At 45.8% G+C, this 24,988-nt stretch overlaps 1 protein-coding gene across 1 annotated transcript in view; it reads right to left on the reverse strand.

Annotated features, from left to right (window-relative positions):
- Nucleotides 1–24,000, reverse strand: part of LOC106575880 (protocadherin-9) — a 601,426-nt gene extending 577,426 nt beyond the window's left edge. Inside the window, exons 1-2 of the mRNA XM_082963751.1 lie at nt 23,150–24,000; nt 19,232–22,427 (exon numbers count right to left, since the gene is read on the reverse strand). Of these exons, the coding sequence (XP_082819877.1) occupies nt 19,232–22,267 (3,036 nt within the window). The 5' untranslated portion in view covers nt 22,268–22,427; nt 23,150–24,000. The remainder of the gene's footprint in view (nt 1–19,231; nt 22,428–23,149) is intronic.
- Nucleotides 24,001–24,988: the final 988 nt, after the last annotated feature.

Genomic DNA, 24,988 nt, shown 5'->3' on the forward strand with positions numbered 1-24,988 from the left:
AGCTCTGTCAGAGTAACCATCGGGTTCTTGGTCACCTCCCTGACAAAGGCCCTTCTCCCCCGATTGCTGGGTGGCCAGCTCTAGGAAGAGTCTTGGTGGTTCCAAACTTCTTCCATTTAAGAATGATGGAGGCCACTGTGTTTTTGGGGACCTTCAATGCTGCAGAAATGTTTTGGTACCCTTCCCCAGATCTGTGCCTCGACACAATCCTGTCTCGGAGCTCTACGGACAATTCCTTCGACCTCATGGCTTGGTTTTTGCTCTGTCATGCACTGTGGGACCTTACATAGACAAGTGTGTGCCTTTCCAAATCATACCCAATCAATTGAATTTTCCACAGGTGGACTCCAATCAAGTTGTAAAAACATCTCAAGGATGATCCATGGAAACAGGATGCACCTGAGCTCAATTTCGAGTCTCATAGCAAAGCGTCTGAATACGTATCAAAGTACAATTTCTCATTTTTGTATTTTTTTATCCAAACATTTCTAAAAAACAGTTTTTTGCTTAGTCATTATGGGGTATTGTGATGTCATTATGGGGTATTGTGATGTCAGTATGGGGTATTGTGATGTCATTATGGGGTACTGTGTTTAGATCGATCAGGAACGTTTATGTTTAATCCATTCTAGAATAAGGCTGTAACGTAACAACATTTGAAAAAAGTCAAGGGGTCTGAGTACACGACAAAGTAATACAGAAGCAAACAGGGCATTTTCACATGTGTGTCTGTGTGTAATAAATACATATAATAATACAATAAAAATAAAAAGTGTTATGAAGTGTGTTTGTTTTCCAGCAGTTGACGTGACTGAGGATATACAGTATGTTATGTGTCTTATATACATTATATACTTAGACTAACAGCACCAACCACCCTCAACACAAGAGGAAATGTCTCTCTCCCTTCCTCTCTCTCTCCTTCTCCCCTACTCTCTCTCTTTCTCTTTCTCTCTCTCTCTCTCTCTCTTCTTCACCCCTACACTCTCCCTTCCTCTCTCTTTCTCTTTCTCTCTCTCTCTCTCTCTCTCTCTCTCTCTCTCTCCTCCCCTACTCTCTCCCTTCCTCTCTCTCTCTCTCTCTCTCTCTCTCTCTCTCTCTCTCTTCCTCTCTCTCCTTCACCCCTACACTCTCCCCACCATCTCTCTCTCCCTCTCTCTCCTACTTTTCCTCTCTCTCCTTATCCCCTGCTCTCTCTCTCTCTCTCTCTCCCTCTTCCTCTCCATTTCCTTCTCCCCTACTCTCATTCTCCTCCTCTCTATCTCATTCTCCCCTACTCTCTCTCTCTCTCTCTCTCTCTCTCTCTCTCTCTCTCTCTTTCTTCTTCCCTCCTCCGTTTACCACCATCTAACAACCGACAACTAATCAACAGCTAGGGATGAAAATAGAAATGAGATAATGGCCTCTGGCTCCGATGATGTATGTATCACTACAATCAAAAGACCATCTACATATATTTCCACTCTGCCACTTGTTACAGCAATGAAGTCCTTGGGCTCCTAGTGCGATGTGTGGCACACATGGCACCCCATTTACTACACAGAGCACTACTTTTCACCAGAGTGCTGTGGTTCCTGTTCCAAACATAGTGCACTAAATAGGAAATATGGTCCCAATTAGGATGTACACTTAAATAGCTCTCTGAGCCCTCCGTTTAGGACACTGAGACCTCTGTTTAGGACACATCCTTAAATAGCTCTCTGAGACCTCCGTTTAGGACACACCCTTAAATAGCTCTCTGAGACCTCCGTTTAGGACACATCCTTAAATAGCTCTCTGAGCCCTCCGTTTAGGACACTGAGACCTCCGTTTAGGACACATCCTTAAATAGCTCTCTGAGACCTCCGTTTAGGACACATCCTTAAATAGCTCTCTGAGACCTCCATTTAGGACACATCCTTAAATAGCTCTCTGAGGCGTCCGTTTAGGACACATCCTTAAATAGCTCTCTGAGGCCTCTGTTTAGGACACATCCTTAAATAGCTCTCTGAGACCTCGGTTTAGGACAAATCCTTTCAATCACTGGGCAGCGTCATCAGACAACTGGATACCTTGTTTGACAGTGCTGAATAATCTGTCTATAACTGTAATCGGTCAGTAGAGTGAGATAGTTACCTCTGTCTGGGGTCCTAACCCCCCAGTGAGACAGTTACCTCTGTCTGGGGTCCTAACCCACCCCAGTGAGACAGTTACCTCTGTCTGGTGTCCTAACCCCCCCAGTGAGACAGTTACCTCTGTCTGGTTTCCTAACCCCCCCAGTGAGACAGTTACCTCTGTCTGGTGTCCTAACCCCCCCAGTGAGACAGTTACCTCTGTCTGGTTTCCTAACCCCCCCAGTGAGACAGTTACCTCTGTCTGGTTTCCTAACCCCCCCAGTGAGACAGTTACCTCTGTCTGGGGTCCTAACCCCCCCGCCCAGTGAGACAGTTATCTCTGTCTGGTTTCCTAACCCCCCCAGTGAGACAGTTACCTCTGTCTGGGGTCCTAACCCCCCCAGTGAGACAGTTACCTCTGTCTGGGGTCCTAACCCCCCCCAATGAGACAGTGGTAACAGAAGTATTTTCTTCCTGCTTTATTTACTGTAGATAACTTGTATAGTTTAAAGAGATTGACCGGGATCTTAAGCACTTTCAAATTGGAACGTAAGTATATATTTTTTTTTTTGCAGGACGTGACATATCGTACGAAATAGATGACATCATACACAATTGCGCACAATTTTCATGGACCCAATTTGGCTCTTGAGCGCTACTTTTTAAACTACTGTCTGAAAATATACCAAACGTTTATAACACATATTTATAAGCCTACTGTACTGTTTTAAAACAGGTAAAGTTGGAGATTGTAAAATGCCTAGTGACAGGATCATTTTAAGTGCAATAGTATTATGACCCTTACAGAGTACCACCATCATTCAACACTTAGAATAGTATAATTAAATAGTGTTTTGACCCTTACAGAGTACCACAATCATTCAACACTTAGGATAGTAGAATTACATAGTTTTTGGCCCTTACAGAGTACCACAATCATTCAACACTTAGAAGAGTAGAATTAAATAGTGTTTTGACCCTTACAGAGTACCACCATCATTCAACACTTAGAATAGTATAATTAAATAGTGTTTTGACCCTTGCAGAGTATTACCATCATTCAACACTTAGAATAGTAGAATTAAATAGTGTTTTGACACTTACAGAGTATCACCATCATTCAACACTTAGAATAGTAGAATTAAATAGTATTTTGACCCTTACAGAGTACCACCATCATTCAACACTTAGAATAGTAGAATTAAATAGTGTTTTGACCCTTACAGAGTACCACCATCATTCAACACTTAGAATAGTTGAATTAAATAGTGTTTTGACCCTTATAGAGTACGACCATCATTCAACACTTAGAATAGTAGAATTAAATACTGTTTTGACCCGTAGAGAAATTGTAGCTCTCGCTTCTAGTTCTTAGAAAACGTTGCAGTATTTAGTTTTTTTAATGTATTATTTATTATATTGTTAGCCCAGAAAAGGTTTTACAAGCATTTCACTACACCCGCAATAACATCTGCTAAACACGTGTATGTGACCAACACAATTTTATTTCATATTAGCAGAATTCGACATTGAAGAATTTAGTTTTGCTAATGGGAACCAAATCCCAGGACACATCTAATGTCTGTAAATAGAAGGTGGCTATACTACCTTATAACAACTGAACCCTGGTCTAGTTTAGAGATAACGCTGTCAACGGAATATGACGTTAGACAGGAACATGGAAACTCCCAGGATTCCCATCTGGGAATGTGAAACCACCGTAACCCCTAGCAACATAGAATGAATGGAAGATAAAGGAATGTAGTCCTGCTGACTCGCACAGAGAAGAGATGCTGCCAAATACAATTTTCTTTTTTTTTTTACGAGGAACGTGACTGAAAAGCCAACCTTTAGTTTAAAAACTATTTAAAATCTTTCAAGACACCTTTAGCGTTTGCTCTAGCCTGCCAGGAGTGCCAGATGGGCGGGTGTTGGCATGTTTTGATTTGGTCTATTGAGCCAGTCATGCTCAATCGAGCACAGATTAGGTATTTCAAATGATTTAAAATAGTATTTAACCCAGGTCTGCTGAGAAAGGCTTGTGTCCCAAAATGGCATGCTATTACCTACACAGTGCCTATAGGGTTCTGGTCTAACGTAGTTTACTATGTAGGGAACTGTGATGAAGGCCTGAGACTGATTAAGTGTGGTTTGGGTCAGAAGTGTGCTGCTGGTTGGTGAGCATCAAGCAGCTTTCTGAAAGTGACCATGTAGAGGACGTCTGTATGTAAAGCCTTTATATATTTATTTAGCCATCAATCCTCCAGCCTCTTTCTCTCTTTATGAGTCAAATGCAGACTAAGCTCTACTGGGCAGCGTACACATAGAGTGAGGGATTAAAGAGTTAGCCCTACTTTCCATAGATATGTTGTTGGCTCTGCACTTTGAAAATTCACCCTCTCCTCTCTTTTGCACTCCCCTCCCCTTCCCTCCCGTCCTCTCCCCTTCCCTCTCCTCACCTCTCCTCTCCTCTCATCCCCTCTCCTCTCCTCTCATCCCCTCTTGTCTCCTCTCCTCTCTCCTCTCTCCTCTCATCCCGTTCGCGCCCCTCCCGTCCTCTCCCCTTCCCTCTCCTCTCCTCTCCCCTCCTCTCCTCTCCCCTTCCATCCCCGCCCATCCCCTCCCATCCTCTCCTCTCCTCTCCTCTCCTCTCCTCTCCTCTCCTCTCCTCTCCTCTCCTCTCCTCTCCTCTCCTCTCCTCTCCTCTCCTCTCCTCTCCTCTCCTCTCCTCTCCTCTCCTCTCCTCTCCTCTCCTCTCCTCTCCCCTTCCATCACCGCCCCTCCCCTCTCATCCTCTCCTCTCCTCCCTCCTCTATCCTCCCCTCCCTTATTTTCTTGTCCTCTCCTCTCCTCTGCCATCCCCTTCTCCTCTCATCGTGTGTGGTACAGGCAGAGTTGAGCTCTGCATGGGTCCAAGCATTGCTGAAACAGCCAGACATCATATCAACCCCAGGAAAGATCCAGTCATCCTTCCAGTGTACTATAGTAAAAGGCTAGGGAGTTTGTCAAGCACTTACAATGTTACAACAAGCTAAAAGAGGTTTTGGCAAAGCATCAGAATTTATCTTACCGTACGGTAAATGGCTCATAGCAACACTCAAAAAGATCCGGAGGTTCAAGGCCAGCCAGGAAGTCATGGACGAGTCCACCATGATGTACAAATAGTGTGAGATGACGTCTGTCCATAATCCTGGTAGCAAACTAGATGATGTCAGATGATGTCAGAGGATGTCAGAGGATGTCAGTCCATACTCCTGTTAGTAGACTAGATGATGTCAGTCCATACTCCTGTTAGTAGACTAGATGATGTCAGATGATGTCAGTCCATACTCCTGTTAGTAGACTAGATGATATCTGTCCATACTCCTGTTAGTAGACTAGATGATGTCTGCCCATACTCCTGTTAGTAGACTAGATGATGTCAGATGATGTCAGCCCATACTCCTGCTAGTAGACTAGATGATGTCTGCCCATACTCCTGTTAGCAGACTAGATGATGTCAGAGGATGTCAGTCCATACTCTTGCTTGCAGACTATATGATGTCAGATGATATCTGCCCATACTCCTGTTAGTAGACTAGATGATGTCAGTCCATACTCCTGCTAGTAGACTAGATGATGTCAGAGGATGTCAGCCCATACTCCTGTTAGTAGACTAGATGACGTCTGTCCATACTCCTGTTAGTAGACTAGATGATGTCAGATGATGTCTGCCCATACTTCTGTTAGTAGACTAGATGATGTCAGAGGAAATCAGTCCATACTCCTGTTAGTAGACTAGATGATGTCTGTCCATACTCCTGTTAGTAGACTAGATGATGTCAGATGATGTCAGTCCATACTCCTGTTAGTAGACTAGATGATGTCAGTCCATACTCCTGTTAGTAGACTAGATGATGTATGCCCATACTCCTGTTAGTAGACTGGATGATGTCTGCCCATACTCCTGTTAGTAGACTAGATGATGTCTGCCCATACTCCTGTTAGTAGACTAGATGATGTCAGCCCATACTCCTGTTAGTAGACTAGATGATGTCTGTCCATTACTCCTGTTAGTAGACTAGATGATGTCAGATGATGTCAGTCCATACTCCTGTTAGTAGACTAGATGATGTCAGTCCATACTCCTGTTAGTAGACTAGATGATGTCAGAGGATGTCTGTCCATACTCCTGTTAGTAGACTAGATGATGTCTGCCCATACTCCTGTTAGTAGACTAGATGATGTCAGATGATGTCTGCCCATACTCCTGTTAGTAGACTAGATGATGTCAAAGGAAATCAGTCCATACTCCTGTAAGTAGACTAGATGATGTCAGTCCATACTCCTGTTAGTAGACTAGATGATGTCAAAGGAAATCAGTCCATACTCCTGTTAGTAGACTAGATGATGTCAGTCCATACTCCTGTTAGTAGACTAGATGATGTCAGTCCATACTCCTGTTAGTAGACTAGGGTGAATGTAGATGATGTCAGATGATGTCAGTCCATCTCTGGATATCTTACCTTATTACTAACAGTGAAACTTGAGTGATGTTCTATAGTGAAACTACCAGAGTGTTTAATGTTTCTACTGCTAAAGCTCAGGTGACACAGACACTGTCTCTCTAACACCAAATATAGCATTTATTATTAAAAACGGAATTAAAAACCAGAAAGAATTCATCTCGTTTGAACCATTTATTATGAAATTCTAAAGATAGATGTAAACAGTAGCACTTTCAGAAAACAGGGTTATAGAGTACTGTAGACACCTTGGAACTGATATCAGATCAGAATTATTATGACATTACATACAACAAGCAAAAAATAAATACAAAATACAAACAACAACAAAAAATAACCTTTTTTTTTTTTTTGTATAACACAACACATTAAAGAGTACCAGGAGTTGAATTTACATAAAACATATCTTATTTACAGTATAAATGACATTGATGTAGTTATACAGTGGGTTGCAGTGCTTGCTGGGAGATATGGGTTCAGGGGCAGAGCGGTCAACAAGAGTCACATATCATAGTGGTGGGGCTGGGACTGGTTGGGACTGGCAGGGGCTGGTTGGGATTGGCCCGGGGCTGGCCTGGGCTGGTCGGGGCTAGCCGGGAGTGGCCGGGATTGGCCGGGGCTGGCCTGGATTGGCCGGGGCTGACCTGGATTGGCCGGGGTTAGCCGCGAGTGGTCAGGATTGGCCGGGGCTGGCCGGGGCTGGCTGGATGGTGATGATGGCAGTGTTCTGTGTTTGTTATTATCACACTATGCAGGCTTCCCAAATGGTACCCTATCCCCTAATAGTGCACTAGTTTGGACTAGAGCCCAGTTCCTATATACTGCCCTATAGGTCCTGGTAAAAAATAGTGCACTATATATAGAATAGGGTGCCTAAGTAGTGCACTATATATAGAATAGGGTACCAAAGTAGTGCACTATATATAGAATAGGGTGCCAAAGTAGTGCACTATATATAGAATAGGGTGCCAAAGTAGTGCACTATATATACAATAGGGTGTCAGAGTAGTGCATTACATATAGAATAGGGTGTCAAAGTAGTGCACTATATATAGAACAGGGTACCAAAGTAGTGCTCTATATATAGAATAGGGTGCTAAAGTAATGCTCTGTATATAGGACAGGGTACCTAAGTAGTGCACTATATATAGAATAGGGTGCCAAAGTAGTGCACTATATATAGAATAGGGTACCAAAGTAGTGCACTATATATAGAATAGGGTGCCAAAGTAGTGCACTATATGTAGAATAGGGTGCCAAAGTAGTGCACTATATATAGAATAGGGTACCAAAGTAGTGCACTATATATAGAATAGGGTGTCAAAGTAGTGCACTATATATAGAACAGGGTGTCAAAGTAGTGCACTATATATAGAATAGGGTGTCAAAGTAGTGCACTATATGTAGAATAGGGTGCCAAAGTAGTGCACTATATATAGAACAGGGTACCAAAGTAGTGCACTATATATAGAACAGGGTACCAAAGTAGTGCACTATATATAGAACAGGGTACCATTTCAGTGCACTATACTATAGTGCACTATACCACAGCCTTATGATGCCCTGGTTAAAATAGTGCACTACACAAGAAATAGGGTGCCTTTTGGAATACCCGGGGGGGAGTGGGGGTTGAAGAGGAATGTAGGAGGAGTGGGGGAGAGGAGGGAAGGATGGTTTGAGGTGAGATGAGGAAGAGGAGGAATGGAAAGGGGTGGGGGAGAGGAGGGGAGGATGGTTTGAGGTGAGACGAGGAAGAGGAGGGAAGGAGGAGGGGTGGGGGAGAGGAGGGAAGGATGTTTTGAGGTGAGACGAGGAAGAGTAAGAATGGAAGGGGGAGTGGGGTAGAGGAAGGAAGGACAGTTTGAGGTGAGACGAGGAAGAGGAGGAATGGAGGAGGGGTGGGGGAGAAGAGGGAAGGATGGTTTGAGGTGAGACGAGGAAGAGGAGGAATGGAAGGAGGAGTGGGGAAGAGGAGGGGAGGATGGTTTGAGGTGAGACGAGGAAGAGGAGGAATGGAAGGGGGAGTGGGGGAGAGGAGGGAAGCGAAGGGAAGGATGGTTTGAGGTAAGATGAGGAAGAGGAGGGAAGGAGGAGGAGGAGTGGGGGAGAGGAGGGGAGGATGGTTTGAGGTGAGACGAGGAAGAGGAGGAATGGAGGAGGAGGAGTGGGGGAGAGGAGGAGAGGACGGTTTGAGGTGAGATGAGGAAGAGGAGGGAAGGAGGAGTGGTGGGGGAGAGGAGGGAAGGAGAAGGAGTGGGGGAGAGGAGGGGAGGATGGTTTGAGGTGAGACGAGGAAGAGGAGGGAAGGAGGAGGGGTGGGGGAGAGGAGGGGAGGATGGTTTGAGGTGAGACGAGGAAGAGGAGGAATGGAGGAGGAGGAGTGGGGGAGAGGAGGAGAGGACGGTTTGAGGTGAGATGAGGAAGAGGAGGGAAGGAGGAGTGGTGGGGGAGAGGAGGGAAGGAGGAGGAGTGGGGGAGAGGAGGGGAGGATGGTTTGAGGTGAGACGAGGAAGAGGAGGGAAGGAGGAGGGGTGGGGGAGAGGAGGGAAGGATGGTTTGAGGTGAGACGAGGAAGAGTAAGAATGGAAGGGGGAGTGGGGTAGAGGAAGGAAGGACAGTTTGAGGTGAGACGAGGAAGAGGAGGAATGGAGGAGGGGTGGGGGAGAAGAGGGAAGGATGGTTTGAGGTGAGACGAGGAAGAGGAGGAATGGAAGGAGGAGTGGGGAAGAGGAGGGGAGGATGGTTTGAGGTAAGACGAGGAAGAGGAGGAATGGAAGGGGGAGTGGGGGAGAGGAGGGAAGCGAAGGGAAGGATGGTTTGAGGTAAGATGAGGAAGAGGAGGGAAGGAGGAGGAGGAGTGGGGGAGAGGAGGGGAGGATGGTTTGAGGTGAGACGAGGAAGAGGAGGAATGGAGGAGGAGGAGTGGGGGAGAGGAGGAGAGGACGGTTTGAGGTGAGATGAGGAAGAGGAGGGAAGGAGGAGTGGTGGGGGAGAGGAGGGAAGGAGGAGGAGTGGGGGAGAGGAGGGGAGGATGGTTTGAGGTGAGACGAGGAAGAGGAGGGAAGGAGGAGGGGTGGGGGAGAGGAGGGGAGGATGGTTTGAGGTGAGACGAGGAAGAGGAGGAATGGAGGAGGAGGAGTGGGGTGCATAGATTCATCATCATCATCATCATCATCAATCTGTAATCTTATTGACCTAATGATTTTTAAATAAACAAAGCAGTCAGGAAACATGTTCTTCCAGCCTCTACTCCGCTCTCCTCATTTTACAGAAAGAAACAAAGGCCCATTTGAAATGAAATCATTCTGATAAATACGGTTTAGGATGTCTAAGTAAACTACAGGAAATGTATTTTTTTAGGCTGTTGTGTTTTAATCAAGCAGTGTTAAAATGTATTCATGGAACAGTATTGGCTGGGAACTAGTTTGTTGACAACAATTGGACATTGCCAGTCCAATGCTGTTAGTAAAATCATCAAGATGAAAATGAACGAAGACATGAATGACAGACAACCTGTGAATTTGGGTTGTATTAGTCTTCCTAGTTCTCAAAGCAGGACAGACTTCCACACTAAAGCAGGACAGACGTCCACACTAAATCAGGACAGACTTCCACACTAAAAAAGGACAGACTTCCACACTAAATCAGGACAGACTTCCACACTAAAACAGGACAGACTTCCACACTAAAGCAGGACAGACTTCCACACTAAATCAGGACATACTTCCACACTAAATCAGGACAGACTTCCACACTAGAACAGGACAGACTTCCACACTAAAGCAAGACAGACTTCCACACTAAATCAGAACAGACTTCCACACTAAAGCAGGACAGACTTCCACACTACAACAGGACAGACTTCCACACTAAATCAGGACAGACTTCAACACTAAAGCAGGACAGACTTCCACACTAAAACAGGACAGACTTCCACACTAAAGCAGGACAGACTTCCACACTAAATCAGGACATACTTCCACACTAAAGCAGGACAGACTTCCACACTAAATCAGGACATACTTCCACACTAAATCAGGACAGACTTCCACACTAAATCAGGACAGACTTCCACACTAAAACAGGACAGACTTCCACACTAAATCAGGACAGACTTCCACACTTAATCAGGACAGACTTCCACACTAAATCAGAAAAGATTTCCACACTAAATCAGGACAGATTTCCACACTAAATCAGGACAGACTTCCACTGCAAAGCAGGACAGACTTCCACTCTAAATCAGGACAGACTTCCAGACTAAATCAGCACAGACATCCAAAATAAAGCAGGACAGACTTCCACTCTAAATCAGGACAGACTTCCACACCAAAACAGGACAGACTTCCACTCTAAATCAGGACAGACTTCCAGACTAAATCAGGACAGACATCCAAAATAAAGCAGGACAGACTTCCACTCTAAATCAGGACAGACTTCCACACTAAAACAGGACAGACTTCCACACTAAATCAGGACAGACTTCCACACTATAACAGGACAGACTTCCACACTAAATCAGGACAGACTTCTACACTAAATCAGGAAAGACTTCCACAGTAAATCAGGACAGAGTTCCAAACCAAAGCAGGACAGACTTCCACACTAAATCAGGACAGACTTCCACACTAAATCAGGACAGACTTCCACACTAAAACAGGACAGACTTCCACACTAAAGCAGGACAGACTTCCACACTAAAGCAGGACAGACTCACACTCTAAGTCAGGACAGACTTCCACACTAAATCAGGACAAACTTACACACTAAAGCAGGACAGACTTCCATACTAAATCAGGACAGACTTCGACATTAAGCAGGACAGACTTCCACACTAAATCAGGACAGACTTCCACACTAAAACAGGACAGACTTCCACACTAAAGCAGGACAGACTTCCACACTAAAGCAGGACAGACTTCCACACTACAACAGGACAGACTTCCAGACTAAATCAGGACAGACGTCTACACTAAAGCAGGACAGACTTCCACACTACAACAGGACAGACTTCCACACTAAATCAGGACAGACTTCCACAGTCGGTGGACAGCAGATTAATTTAACAGAGTTATAACTGTGATATTCTGTAATGTAGACGGTGGACAGCGGATTAATTTAACAGAGTTATAACTGTGATATTCTGTAATGTAGACGGTGGACAGGGGATTAATTTAACAGAGTTATAACTGTGATATTCTGTAATGTAGACGGTGGACAGGGGATTAATTTAACAGAGTTATAACTGTGATATTCTGTAATGTAGACGGTGGACAGGGGATTAATTTAACAGAGTTATAACTGTGTTATTCTGTAATGTAGTCGGTGGACAGCAGCCACCAATAACTTTAACACTTTAACACGGATGGAACTAAAAGAATGAAAGACAAGGTGACAAGGAGCTTGACTGTTGATCCAGGGAGAGGCCTAAGAGGGAAAAGGAGGGTTGTTGGTGTTTCACATCCTGTTTCCTCTTTAAGGTCATAATAGTCTCTGATAGTTAGACAGTATTCACATCCCAACAATCCCACGATGCACCTCACTTCCTGTTCACCCACCTAGACATTGACGGGCCGTTTCCCGGACACAGAGATTCTCCACTGACAACGCTTTATTAGTCCACGACTAGTCTCAATCTGTGTCCAGGAAACCGGACCGAAAGGTCCCAAACCTGAAGCTATAAAGCAGATAATTTTGTCAGTATGTACAAGCCCCTAACAGTCTCCCTCTGCTCCAGTGATACAGTACAATAGTCCTACGCTACAGCAGAGATGATACAGCAGGTTGCAGTGAGCAGGATATGCTTCGAGACAGAAGTGAAACGTGTTGTTGTTAAACTGAGTTGATCTCGTCTTTCAGCAGCTATCACTTCAGTACATCATTCACTCATACAGCAGATAAACTCAATCAGACAAATATTTTATTGTTTTTATGTCCTAAAACGTCCTTTAAAAAGCCAGCCTTTACTGTACATACAGGAAACATGATGTCTGCCAGTCAGCCAGTCAGGCAGTCAGCCAGTCAGCCAGTCAGGAAGTCAGGCAGTCACCCAGTCAGGCAGTCAGCCAGTCAGCCAGTCAGGCAGTCAGGCAGTCACCCAGTCAGGCAGTCAGGCAGCCAGTCATGCAGTCAGTCAGGCAGTCAGCCAGTCAAGCAGTCAGGTAGTCACCCAGTCAGACAGTCAGCCAGTCACCCAGTAAGGCAGTCAGGCAGTCAGGCAGTCAGTCACCCAGCCAGCCAGTCACCCAGTCAGGCAGTCAGGCAGTCAGCCAGTCACCCAGCCAGGCAGTCAGGCAGTAAGGCAGTCAGGCAGTCACCCAGTCAGGCAGTCAGACAGTCAGACAGTCAGACAGTCACCCAGCCAGGCAGTCACCCAGCCAGGCAGTCACCCAGTCAGGCAGTCAGGCAGTCAGACAGTCACCCAGTCAGGCAGTCAGGCAGTAAGGCAGTCAGGCAGTCAGCCAGTCACCCAGCCAGGCAGTCACCCAACCAGGCAGTCACCCAGTCAGGCAGTCAGGCAGTAAGGCAGTCACCCAGTCAGGCAGTAAGGCATTCAGGCAGTCAGGCAGTCACCCAGTCAGGCAGTCACCCAGTCAGGCATTCAGTCAGAAGTAATGTGGATGAAGAATGTAAAGATATAACAGGCTACCAGACAGAGGGACAGTCAATCAGGCTACCTGGGGTACACTTTAGGGTTCGGCCTTGCCTTCTTCGCTCCTCTCCTCTCCTCTCTGCTCTCTCTGCTCTCTCTTCTCTCTCTGCTCTCTCTTCTCTCTGCTCTCTCTTCTCTCTCTGCTCTCTTCTCTTTCTCTGCTCTCTCTGCCTCTCTCTCTCTCTCTCTCCTCTCTGCTCTCTCTTCTCTCTCTGCTCTCTCTGCTGTCTCTTCTCTCTCTGCTCTCTCTCTCTGCTCTCTCTACTCTCTATCACTCCTCTCCACATCAGCACAACTCAGAAGATATTGCAAAAAACTTTTCCCTCAGGTGAAACATTGTCATAGCCCATTAATCTTTTCAAACTTGGCCCCAGTCGGTTCGCTCCCGATCCTTAGGAGGGAGGGAAGGAGGGAAGGAGGCAGGGAGGGAAGGAGACAGGGAGGGAGGGAGGGAACACTCCTTACTTTACCTCCTCTAATCGTCTCTTTTTAATGTAGTCAAGGAAGCATCCCAAATAGCACCCTACCACCCTCCGTAGTGCACTACTTTAGACCATATTCTGTGGGTTTAATGTCGTTCACTATTAATATTCTGTGGGTTTAAGATTGACTTACATTACTGTGAATATATACATAGCTACACATTTAGCATGTATATGTCATCCGTGTTGGGATTTGAACCCATGACCTTGGCATCACAGGACCACCAACATCACTAGATATTGCTAGTCAGCTGTCTTGACTAACAGACAGTGATACGAGAACTGTTGGGTTCCTTCATCAAAGGCCTGGATTCACACAGCGTCTCAGAGTAGGGATGCTGATTTAGGATCAGAGGCCTGGATTCACACAGCGTCTCAGAGTAGGGATGCTGATTTAGGATCAAAGGCCTGGATTCACACAGCGTCTCAGAGTAGGGATGCTGATTTAGGATCAAAGGCCTGGATTCACACAGCGTCTCAGAGTAGGGATGCTGATTTAGGATCAGAGGCCTGGATTCAGACAGCGTCTCAGAGTAGGGATGGTGATTTAGGATCAAAGGCCTGGATTCACACAGCGTCTCAGAGTAGGGATGCTGATTTAGGATCAAAGGCCTGGATTCACACAGCGTCTCAGAGTAGGGATGCTGATTTAGGATCAAAGGCCTGGATTCACACAGCGCCTCAGAGTAGGGATGCTGATTTAGGATCAAAGGCCTGGATTCACACAGCGCCTCAGAGTAGGGATGCTGATTTAGGATCAAAGGCCTGGATTCACACAGCGCCTCAGAGTAGGGATGCTGATTTAGGATCAAAGGCCTGGATTCACACAGCGTCTCAGACTAAGGGGTTCTGGTATCGGCCCCCTTATGATGGGAAAGGCAGTGCGATCCGACGCGTGAATACAAGCCAACGGCTGTAGAGTTTATTAAAGGTGTGAAACCAGCGCAGATGAGAACCCTGCGGAGTCAACGTCTGTGTGTGAGAACCAGATGTGAAGCTGAATAAATAAATGAAATGTTCTCCTACACTACTTTATAGACTCATTTAGAGCCTTGCTAGCACTAACACCTTTTAAAACCCTCCGGAACAGAAGTGTCCCAAATGGAACACTATTCCCTATATAGTGCACTACTTTAAACCAGGGCCCTATAGAACCCTATTCCCTATATAGTGCACTACTTTACACCAGGGCCCTATAGAACCCTATTCCCTATATATAGTGCACTACTTTACACCAGGATCCTATAGAACCCTATTCCCTATATATAGTGCACTACTTTAGACCAGGGCCCTATAGAACCCTATTCCCTATATAGTGCACTACTTTAAACCAGAGCCCTATAGAACCCTATTCCCTATATATAGTGCACTACTTTAGACCAGGACCCATGTGGTACTACACCATGTAGGGAATAGGGTAGTGTTTAGGACACACAGATGGTATCCCACAACAGAGATAAACCAGGGACCTCGAACACCCTACACCCATCGTCTCCCCTTAAAAATAATACAAAATGTACCTGATACAAATACGAAAGACAACGATTATATAATTAAGTCCTAGTTAATTCTTCTTCCTCCCAAAGCGTGCACTTGTTCACTTCCCTTCAACGACTTGAAAGGAAACGCCTGGTATGAGAAATATGGTGGCCATTCTCAGTCCTCCACTGGAACAACGATACGTTGCTTTTAGATTTATGGGAAGTAGCGAACCACGCTTCAGGAGAAAGGACATATTATTCGGACAAACCCCCCGTCCTCCTGAAACGAGGGACAGTGTTTTCCTGTTGTCTCACGGTTGTGTTATAGATGTTGTTGACCCCTCCTGCTGGAACGAGGGACAGTGTTTTCCTGTTGTTTTCACTAATACTCGTGCCAGGGGGATGATACAAAGATGATGAAAGTAAACTCCAAATTACAAACACACAGAATACACACAGAAAACACACAGAATACACACAGAAAACACACAGAAAACACACAGAATACACACAGTACAACGTCAGGACACAACGGATCACAACACACCTGTCACCGCTTCTCTGCATCATTTATTAAAACATATTGATCACAATGAATCTGAAATTGAATTGTGGGACGACTGTAGGAAGTGGTTCGAAATTACCCCACTGCACTGTGATACCGCACATGATACCGTGTGTGTGTGTGTGTGTGAGAGAGAGTGTGTGTGTGAGAGAGAGTGTGTGTGTGAGAGAGAATGTGTGTGTGTGAGAGAGAATGTGTGTGTGTGAGAGAGAATGTGTGTGTGTGTGAGAGAGAGAGAGAGAGAGAGAGAGAGAGAGAGAGAGAGAGAGAGAGAGTGTGTGTGAGAGAGTGTGGCATACTGTGTCCTACTAGTCTCTCTTCCACTACAGAGATGTAGAACACTGACAACACCAACAGATCAGACCTGAATGCTTCTTTTGTCCACCATCTTTCTTTTACAACCTCTGAGGTGTCGACCTAGACGTGATGCGTCAACAGGAGTCACATCGTCCCCCCTCATCCCTCCTTGCTCTCCTCCATCCCCCTCATCCCTCCATCCAGCCCCTGTACACGCGGTCTCTCTCTTCCGGATAGCTCTTATCAGTGATTCGTCTTCGACTGTCATTATCAATCTGCCTGTGCATTTAGCAACGTCATTAGGCATGAGTATTTCACTGAGGATCAGAGAGGAGAAAGCCACAAACACAGTCTGCTCTGTCTCTCTCTCTCCACCTCTCTCTCTCTCTCCCTCTCCCAAAGCATTAGGCATGAGTATTTCACTGAGGATCGGAGAGAGCCACAAACACAGACTGTTCTCCATCTCTCTCCTTCTCCTCCTCCCAATGCATTAGGGGTAGTAGTGCAGGTTGGCTCAGTGCCAGGGAATGGCAAGCAGAGCAACAGTGCCCTCTTCAGGTGATATATCTCCCCCATTCATCTATCACCCCCCCATTCCTCTCTCTGTCCTTCCCTCTATCATCCAACGACTATCTCTCTCCTTCTCTCCACGTGGGCTCTTCCCCCTTCTCCAGCTCTATGACATCAGGAAGAGCATGTTGTATTGAGGGTTTTATTAGCAGGACAAATTAATAAGGCTTTGATAAAAACACATCATGGACGAGGTTGGAATCTGAGTCCTCATTATTGAATAATCCTTTTTTCAATTGGATGTGTATCAGGTTCTGTAACGGGCACCCCCGCACACACACACACACACACACAAACGCATGCACACACACACACACACACACACACACACACACACAACACACACACACACACACACACACACACACACACACACACACACACACACACACACACACACACACACACACACACACACACACACACACACACACAGTTATTCTGTAAGGATATGACAGTGCTTCAGCGTAGAGAGAGGGGGAAGAATTAGGATCAGTTTTCAGCTCAGATGAACGGGTTGTTTCCTATACCGATATACTCAACAAATTAGTTCAATGTTTTTTTTTTAGAAACTCTATTACGGTTCGGACTTTGACTTCAAGCAGGTCACGGGGTAACTGTGTGTGTTGCTGTCGTATCAATATATACACATCCAGATCTACTAATAACGTATAAACACAAATCCTATAGAACATCATGAGGGGAAAAGGGGGAGAAGTCAAAGTATTGTTTGTTTTTTTGGGGGGGGGACACAAGATAAATGGTATAGTGATGAATGTCACAAGCTGGAAGCATCATTACAACTCAGTCGTTGTCTCTAGAAGATTCAGATAATACAGAGTGGTTTCACTTCTTCTGTTGGTGTTGTGGTACTAGATGTTCCTCCTACTGGTGTTGTGGTACTAGATGTTTCTCCTACTGGTGTTGTGGTATTAGATGTTTCTCCTACTGGTGTTGTGGTACTAGATGTTTCTCCTATTGGTGTTGTGGTACTAGATGTTTCTCCTGTTGGTGTTGTGGTACTAGATGTTTCTCCTACTGGTGTTGTGGTACTAGATGTTTCTCCTACTGGTGTTGTGTTGTGGTACTAGATGTTTCTCCTACTGGTGGGTTTCTCCTACTGGTGTTGTGGTACTAGATGTTCCTCCTACTGGTGTGTTTCTCCTACTGGTGTTGTGGTACTAGATGTTCCTCCTACTGGTGTGTTTCTCCTACTGGTGTTGTGGTACTAGATGTTCCTCCTACTGGTGTTGTGGTACTAGATGTTTCTCCTTCTGGTGTTGTGGTACTAGATGTTCCTCCTACTGGTGTTGTGGTACTAGATGTTCCTCCTACTGGTGTTGTGGTACTAGATGTTCCTCCTACTGGTGTTGTGGTACTAGATGTTTCTCCTGTTGGTGTTGTGGTACTAGATGTTTCTCCTACTGGTGTTGTGGTACTAGATGTTTCTCCTACTGGTGTGTTTCTCCTACTGGTGTTGTGGTACTAGATGTTCCTCCTACTGGTGTTGTGGTACTAGATGTTTCTCCTTCTGGTGTTGTGGTACTAGATGTTCCTCCTACTGGTGTTGTGGTACTAGATGTTCCTCCTACTGGTGTTGTGGTACTAGATGTTTCTCCTTCTGGTGTTGTGGTACTAGATGTTCCTCCTACTGGTGTTGTGGTACTAGATGTTTCTCCTACTGGTGTTGTGGTACTAGATGTTCCTCCTACTGGTGTTGTGGTACTAGATGTTTCTCCTATTGGTGTTGTGGTACTAGATGTTTCTCCTACTGGTGTTGTGGTACTAGATGTTTCTCCTATTGGTGTTGTGGTACTAGACGTTTCCATAATATAATCAATGATAAAATGGTGAGCTGAGTAGACAGGCGAGAAAAAAATGTTTCTTTCACAAATGTTTTGAAGGCATCTTTGCAACGTATCAATTTCCCCATCTAGGGTGCATCCCAAATGCCCCCCCTATTCCCTTTTACAGTGCACTACTTTTGACCAGAGCCCTTTGGACCCTATTCCCTTATGGACCATATTCCCCTATGGACACCGGTCAAACGTAGTGCACTAAACGTAGTGCACTATAAAGGGAATAGGGGGCTGTTTGGAAGGCAGGACACCATTTATCTCATTCAACCTCTGAGGCCCATTTAAAGGTCATGTGTCTGTAGAATCTGACAAAGCTTTAGACAGTTGCCAACTTGGTACATGTTTGATTGAAATATCCTTTTAAATAACTTTTAAAAACAAAAAGGGAACATAATAACAGCAAGAGTCTGTAGGTAGGAGATGCAAAGGGAAAATGAAAAGTATGCATGTGTTTTTTTTCTTCTCCAGTCCATAGCTAACCACATGTCATACATGAATTCATTAAATGTGTTTTTCTTTTTTGGTTTTTAAAAAGGTACAGTGGGACTTATAGTGGAACTTATAGTGGGGGGGGGGGGGGGGGGGGGTGGTTCCCTCCTTTCTCATTGGTGTTTATGTGTACGTTAAGACCAAGTCAGCTATAGTGTATAGTATAGAAGGGACCTCAGCACTGTTGGACCGGGCAGTTATATGCAGTACTTATAGACCAGTAAAAGTTATCTTTTACCTGTCTGGACGGGAGTACGGATCCCTTAGTCTTGAATCCTCCCTGGGAACTGCACTCCGAGGCACTGAAGTGGTCTGAACTAGTGGAGGATCTCTTGGAGAGAGTATCACAGCCCCCTACGAAGGTGTTGTCCAGAGGGAGCTCCTGAATCATGTGGTGTTTCTTCACGGAGACCGGCGTGTCCGCTTTGAGGTGAAACGCGGACTGCGGAGAAGCGGACTTGTAGTGCCGTGCTAGGTCTGGACTGGAGGGCTTGAAGGTGGTGGTAGGAGCAGCGTTCCAGTCAAAGCGACCGATGCCTTGCTCCTCCAGCTCGGCAGGCAGGCTGATGTTGCCGTTGATGGGCTCATGAGCCGGGTCATCCGGCTTGTTCTCCTCGATGGTGACAAAGTTCAGGAGGGAGCTTTTAGGCGACTTCCTTTTCTTACGCTTCTTCTTCTTGTTCTGCTTGTTCTCCTGGTTGGGAGACATCCACTCGGCGCCCTGCTTCTTTCTCTGGGCCGCCTTGAACCGCGAGGTGTGACGGCAGCGCACCAGGACTGTCACGAAGATCACCACAATCACCACCATCGCCCCGGCTACGATGGCGATCATGATGGTTAGATAGTCTCCGCTCTGGTAGGTCTCACTGCTCTCCCCGATGTTCCTATCCAGGGGCGTCTCCATGGTGCGTCGAATGAGGTCGTAGATAAATGTGGCGTTGCCGACCGTGTCGTTCACGTAGAGGAACACCAGCACTAGGGTGTGCAGGGACTTAGGGTAGCCTAGGTCGCTAATGTTCACGACCAGCCGATGGAGGCCGATGTCGGAGATAGCAGGCTTCTCCTCCAGGGTGATATTTCCTGTCACAGGGTCGATCCGGAACAGACCTTTGTTGTTGCCACTAACGATGGTGTACTTGAGCTCTGCGTTCATCCCTGTGTCACCGTCCACAGCAAAGACTTCGGCCACTACCGACCCAGGGATGGACGAGAGGGGGACCAGTTTGAAGGAGGTGTTGGAAGGAGGGTAGATGACGATGGGGGTGTTGTCGTTTACGTCGATGACATTGATGGTCACCTTGGCGGCCGAGGAACATGGCGGCCGCCCGCTATCCACCGCCCGGACGTCGAAGGTGTAGGAGCTCTGCTGCTCCCGGTCAAAGGATACGTTGGACTTTATTACTCCAGAGTACGGGTCTAGGATAAAGTTCTCGTTGTCGCTGAGTATCGAAAGCGTGACCGCGGCATTTTCCCCGGCGTCTGAGTCTGTGACGGTTATCACCCCCACCGTGCTGTACTTGGGCAGGTTCTCTGACACAAAGAACTGGAAGTGGTTGTGGGTGAACTTGGGGCTGTTGTCGTTTTCATCGAGTACTGTCACGATGACTGCCGCCTGGCTCTGGAGTGGAGGCGTCCCGTTGTCTCGAGCCGTTACCGTGAAGAGGAACCGATCCTGGTCCTCACGATCGAACACCCGGGAGGCCGTGAGGACACCGGTTTTACGGTCCAGGTCGAAGAACGAGGCATTAGGGCCCAGCTGGTAGACGATCTCCGCGTTTTTCCCGCTGTCCTCGTCGGTGGCGCTGAGAGTCGTGAGGAAGAGATCGCGTTTGTTGTTCTCCATGACAGCCAGCTCGATGACAGGTTGGGTGAAGATCGGCGAGTTGTCATTTTCATCCTCCAGCCTCACCCTTACCAACGCTGTCTGGTTCAAGCTCGGCTTGCCAGAGTCGGAGGCTATGATTTTGAAGTTGTACTCTTTGGTCCCCTCAAAGTCGAGCAGCGCCGATGTCTCTAGTAAATACTGGTTGTCGTACACCGCTTTGAGGTGAAAGGGGACGTCCTTCTCGATGAAACAGATGACTTTGCCATTGACATCCGTGTCCTTGTCCGACACGGTGATCAAAGCTATCTTGGTGTTGATTGGGTCTTTCTCTGAGAGGAACACAGTGCCGTTTATTGGACTGATGATATATCGCAGATCAATGTTTGGTGGATTGTCGTTCACGTCCGTCACGTTTATAGTTATGGTAGCTCTGGCCGGGCTGGAGCTGCCGTCGCTCGCTAACACAGATAACTTGTGTATGGCGGTCTCCTCTCTATCGAGGGGCCGCTGTAGGGTTATAAGGCCAGTGGTGCTGTTTAAAGCAAATAGTCTCTTGGTAGCTGGGGACACCTGTGTCCCGAACATGTATTTGATTTCGGCATTCGCCCCGACGTCTGCGTCCGTAGCCTGTAGCTGGACTACGGACGTCCCTATAGGCGAGTTCTCCGGTATGTGGACCTCGATCTGGTTCTCCTTGAACACCGGCTTGTTATCATTAACGTCTGTGACGGTGACTTGGAGGATGGCGGTGCTGGATTTCTGTGGCGTGCCTCCGTCCTCCACCTTGATCTTCATGACGTACGTATCCTTCTGTTCCCTGTCCAGGTTCTGCTGAACGATGAGCTGCGGCCACTTCTCCCCCTCGGGCGTCTCCACGATGTCCAACCCGAAGGCGCTTTGCCCGTTCACCAGCTGGTACTTGTGTACACTGTTGGGGCCTGTGTCGGGGTCGGTGGCGGAAGGGATGGCGAAACGACTGTTGATCAGCGTATTCTCCGGGATGGAGATGTTGATGACGGGAGACGGGAACATTGGAGCGTTATCGTTGGTGTCCTTGACTACGATCTTAATCTTTATCAATCTAAAGTAGTCGTTGGGTAAAATCACCACCTCGATTTCGAAGGAGCATTCGTTCTCCTCGAACGAGGGGCCGGGACAGAGCCTCTCCCTGTCAATACGATTGGAGGTTGTAAATATCTCTCCCGTGCTGCTCTGGACTCTGAGCAGAGGGTTGTCGCCGGCTTTAGACACCAGCCTGTAGACTAGATTAGCGCTAGCTCCGGTAGCAGCGTTTGTATGGGAGACGTTCAGGTCCTTTGGTATGTTTCCAATGAGAACGTTTTCCTGCAGTTCCTCTCTAATAGGATAGATCAGTTCCTGGGCTATAGAAGGGTCCATCCAAAAACAGGCAACAAGAGCAGCCAATAAGTAAAAATCTGTTAGATCCATGGTAACAACGGTCCTGTGGTTACAGTGTTCCACCCTGTCTTGCGGACTTTAAACGCTTCTTCTTTTTCTTCTTCTTCTTTCAATGCAATGTTGAATGTCAGAGTGAGGGATTGGTGAAATCTTGCATTTGAAGAAGGGCAGTTTCCACACACGGACAACCCTATGAATAGATAAATGAGTTGCATTAGAATTATTTCAGTAAACCCCAGATCGGGGGGGTTGCTCACACTTTTAGGGTTGGTGCTTAGATAGATTGTGTAAAATCAATCTGAAATATCCACCATTACATCACTCCATAAATATCCTAAATTTGATCATAATACTACAATACTACATAATACTACAGCAAAGGTGGTATGGTGCTACAAAATAAAAACAACAAAATCTAATCTCAAACACATGGCATCTCAGTGTCCTTGATTAATGAATTTAACATGAACTTAACTTCAATATATCTGAATTGTTGTAATCTACCATTTACCCATCTCCTCTTCTAGTTGGCTCCTCGACACTTATTTTCCGTTACATCCGTTACATCCCTTAGGATAATATAATACTGCAGCAAGCTTCAAGCAGCCATTCAAGTCTGTGACTTAGCCCTCTTCTCCCCCCAGTCGTTAATACATTATGCCCATAACGGTTCCTCAACGCCTCTATAAGCACTTCGCCGTTGTAACTTCTGAGAGCTACAGGCAGCGACATTACATTACGCTTCAATTATTGTGATTAAATAGGATGTAGAATCGAATCAAAATACCCTGTGTTTGAATTTCAAAGGATGAAATTTAACCATTATTTAACCGTTGTAAATAGGCAGCAACAATAAATATATATATATTTTTTAAATGTATACCATTAATAGTGCGGTCTGAATATTCTTACCGTTATCCAAAATAAAATCCTCTTTAGTGCGTGAGATAATTGGAATGCGTTTTCTTCTGATGCCCAAAATTGCGGTTGTGCATAGTAACCTCCTCTCCGATTCGATACAAATCCTATTCAGAGTTGGAATATCCTGTTTTTTACTCCGGTTAGTAAGATATCGGTATTGATCACAGCCTTTAGATTTCTTCAAGTCCAAGTCTGTGAAGCGCAATGCCTTTTGGTTCTCCTGATATAACAGGCAGTTTGACTGTGAGGGAAGGAAAAGACAGCGCTGGCGAGGAGAGACACAAAATGAATTATATTTCTAAACGTTTTCACAGTTCGTTTTTTGCCATTGAACTTTTACATGAAAAGCGTTGACGCTCCCGTTCAGTCGGTCATATAATGTGGACTGCAGCTGATTCTCCTCTTCTCACAAACAAAACCAGCTGATCAGTGGCGAGCGGCGGGTTCCTCGGACCATGAAGTCATTCTGCATCACCGGTAGCTCCAATATCAGTCGTATTTATTTTTTATTTTTATTTTTTTTGTGCCGGTGGTAGCCTACAGTAAAATAGTCAGCTTGGCTTGCTAACTGTTTAGCTGAAAGCGCCCACTGATACCATAACACACACGGCTTGCTTGTCCCAGCATGTGTCAACTTCATTGAGGTTCTCCATTGAAATTGCGCCTCCTTTCGTGTTCCAAAAAAACAAAATAGAACAAATATCAGAAATAAAAAATATTCACAGTCTTTGGAACGCATCTAATTGAATCCGTGATAGCCCGTATCAAGTCCATTCGGTGCTATGACGGTGTGGAATGGTGAGTAGCGCTTTTCCCTTTCACTCTCTCGTAGAACGGAATATCTTGCACTAACTCTGAATAAACCCATAGGGGGTGAAGTATAACACGTCGCCACCTCCGAACCCTCCTCATTGGACGCCCCTCTCTATTACAGGTTCGCTGATGGAGGGGGGATCCGAAAATAGATCTGATTGGTCGAGAGGAACGTCCGTTACATCGGTTACCAGGCACCACGACCAGACTGATGAAAGTGTTGGTGAGATTGCTGCAGGCTGCGGAGATGCTCCCAGGCTTGAGACGATTCATTCACTGCACCAACTTACTGTTGTTATTATTATCTCAAGACTTTCCGTTCGATATCCGTGAAATGAGAGCTTTATAGGGATGTTTATTATAGTATCATTAAACAAGGAACAGAGGAGACCAACCTTGTGCATATGATTTGTCAGTTACACATGGCCACAGCAGTTAAAATAGCCTAGACTCCATGAAATAGAGCAATAGGCTTTATAGAAGTGAACGTATGACATATCACTGATCAGCTGAAGTTATATTCCAGGTTAAGTATTAATGATTATTAACACAATATCATTGGTGTAATAGGTCAAGTCATTTGTCCGCTAGGGATACCAGGCTATTACAGAGTTAATCAATACTTGCCTGATAGCTTTATTACATTAAACAATCCCAATGTTACCTGACGTCTCTTTATAAACAGTAACAAATCCCTTTGGAATTGGTATTTAGCTTCTTTCAGTGTGAGAAATAAATAAACTATCAGAAGAGAATTTACACATCTAAAGGTGTTAGAAATATTGATTTATGACTTGTCATTCCTGAATTTGAATGCAGTTAGCTATTTCCTACTCCTATTTTACACCCATCTGTGTGAGTTCCTCTGATCTGACAGAGAGAGAGAGAGACAGAAAAAAAGAGAGAGAGAGAGAAAGAGGGAGAGAGAGAGAGAGAGAGAGAGAGAGGAGAGAGAGAAAGAAGGAGATAGAGAGAGGGAGAGAGAGGGAGAGAATAAAGAAAGAAGGAGAGAGAGAG

This window comes from Salmo salar, chromosome 17 (assembly GCF_965601325.2).
Source record: "Salmo salar chromosome 17, fSalSal1, whole genome shotgun sequence".
Classification (NCBI taxonomy): Eukaryota; Metazoa; Chordata; class Actinopteri; order Salmoniformes; family Salmonidae; genus Salmo; species Salmo salar.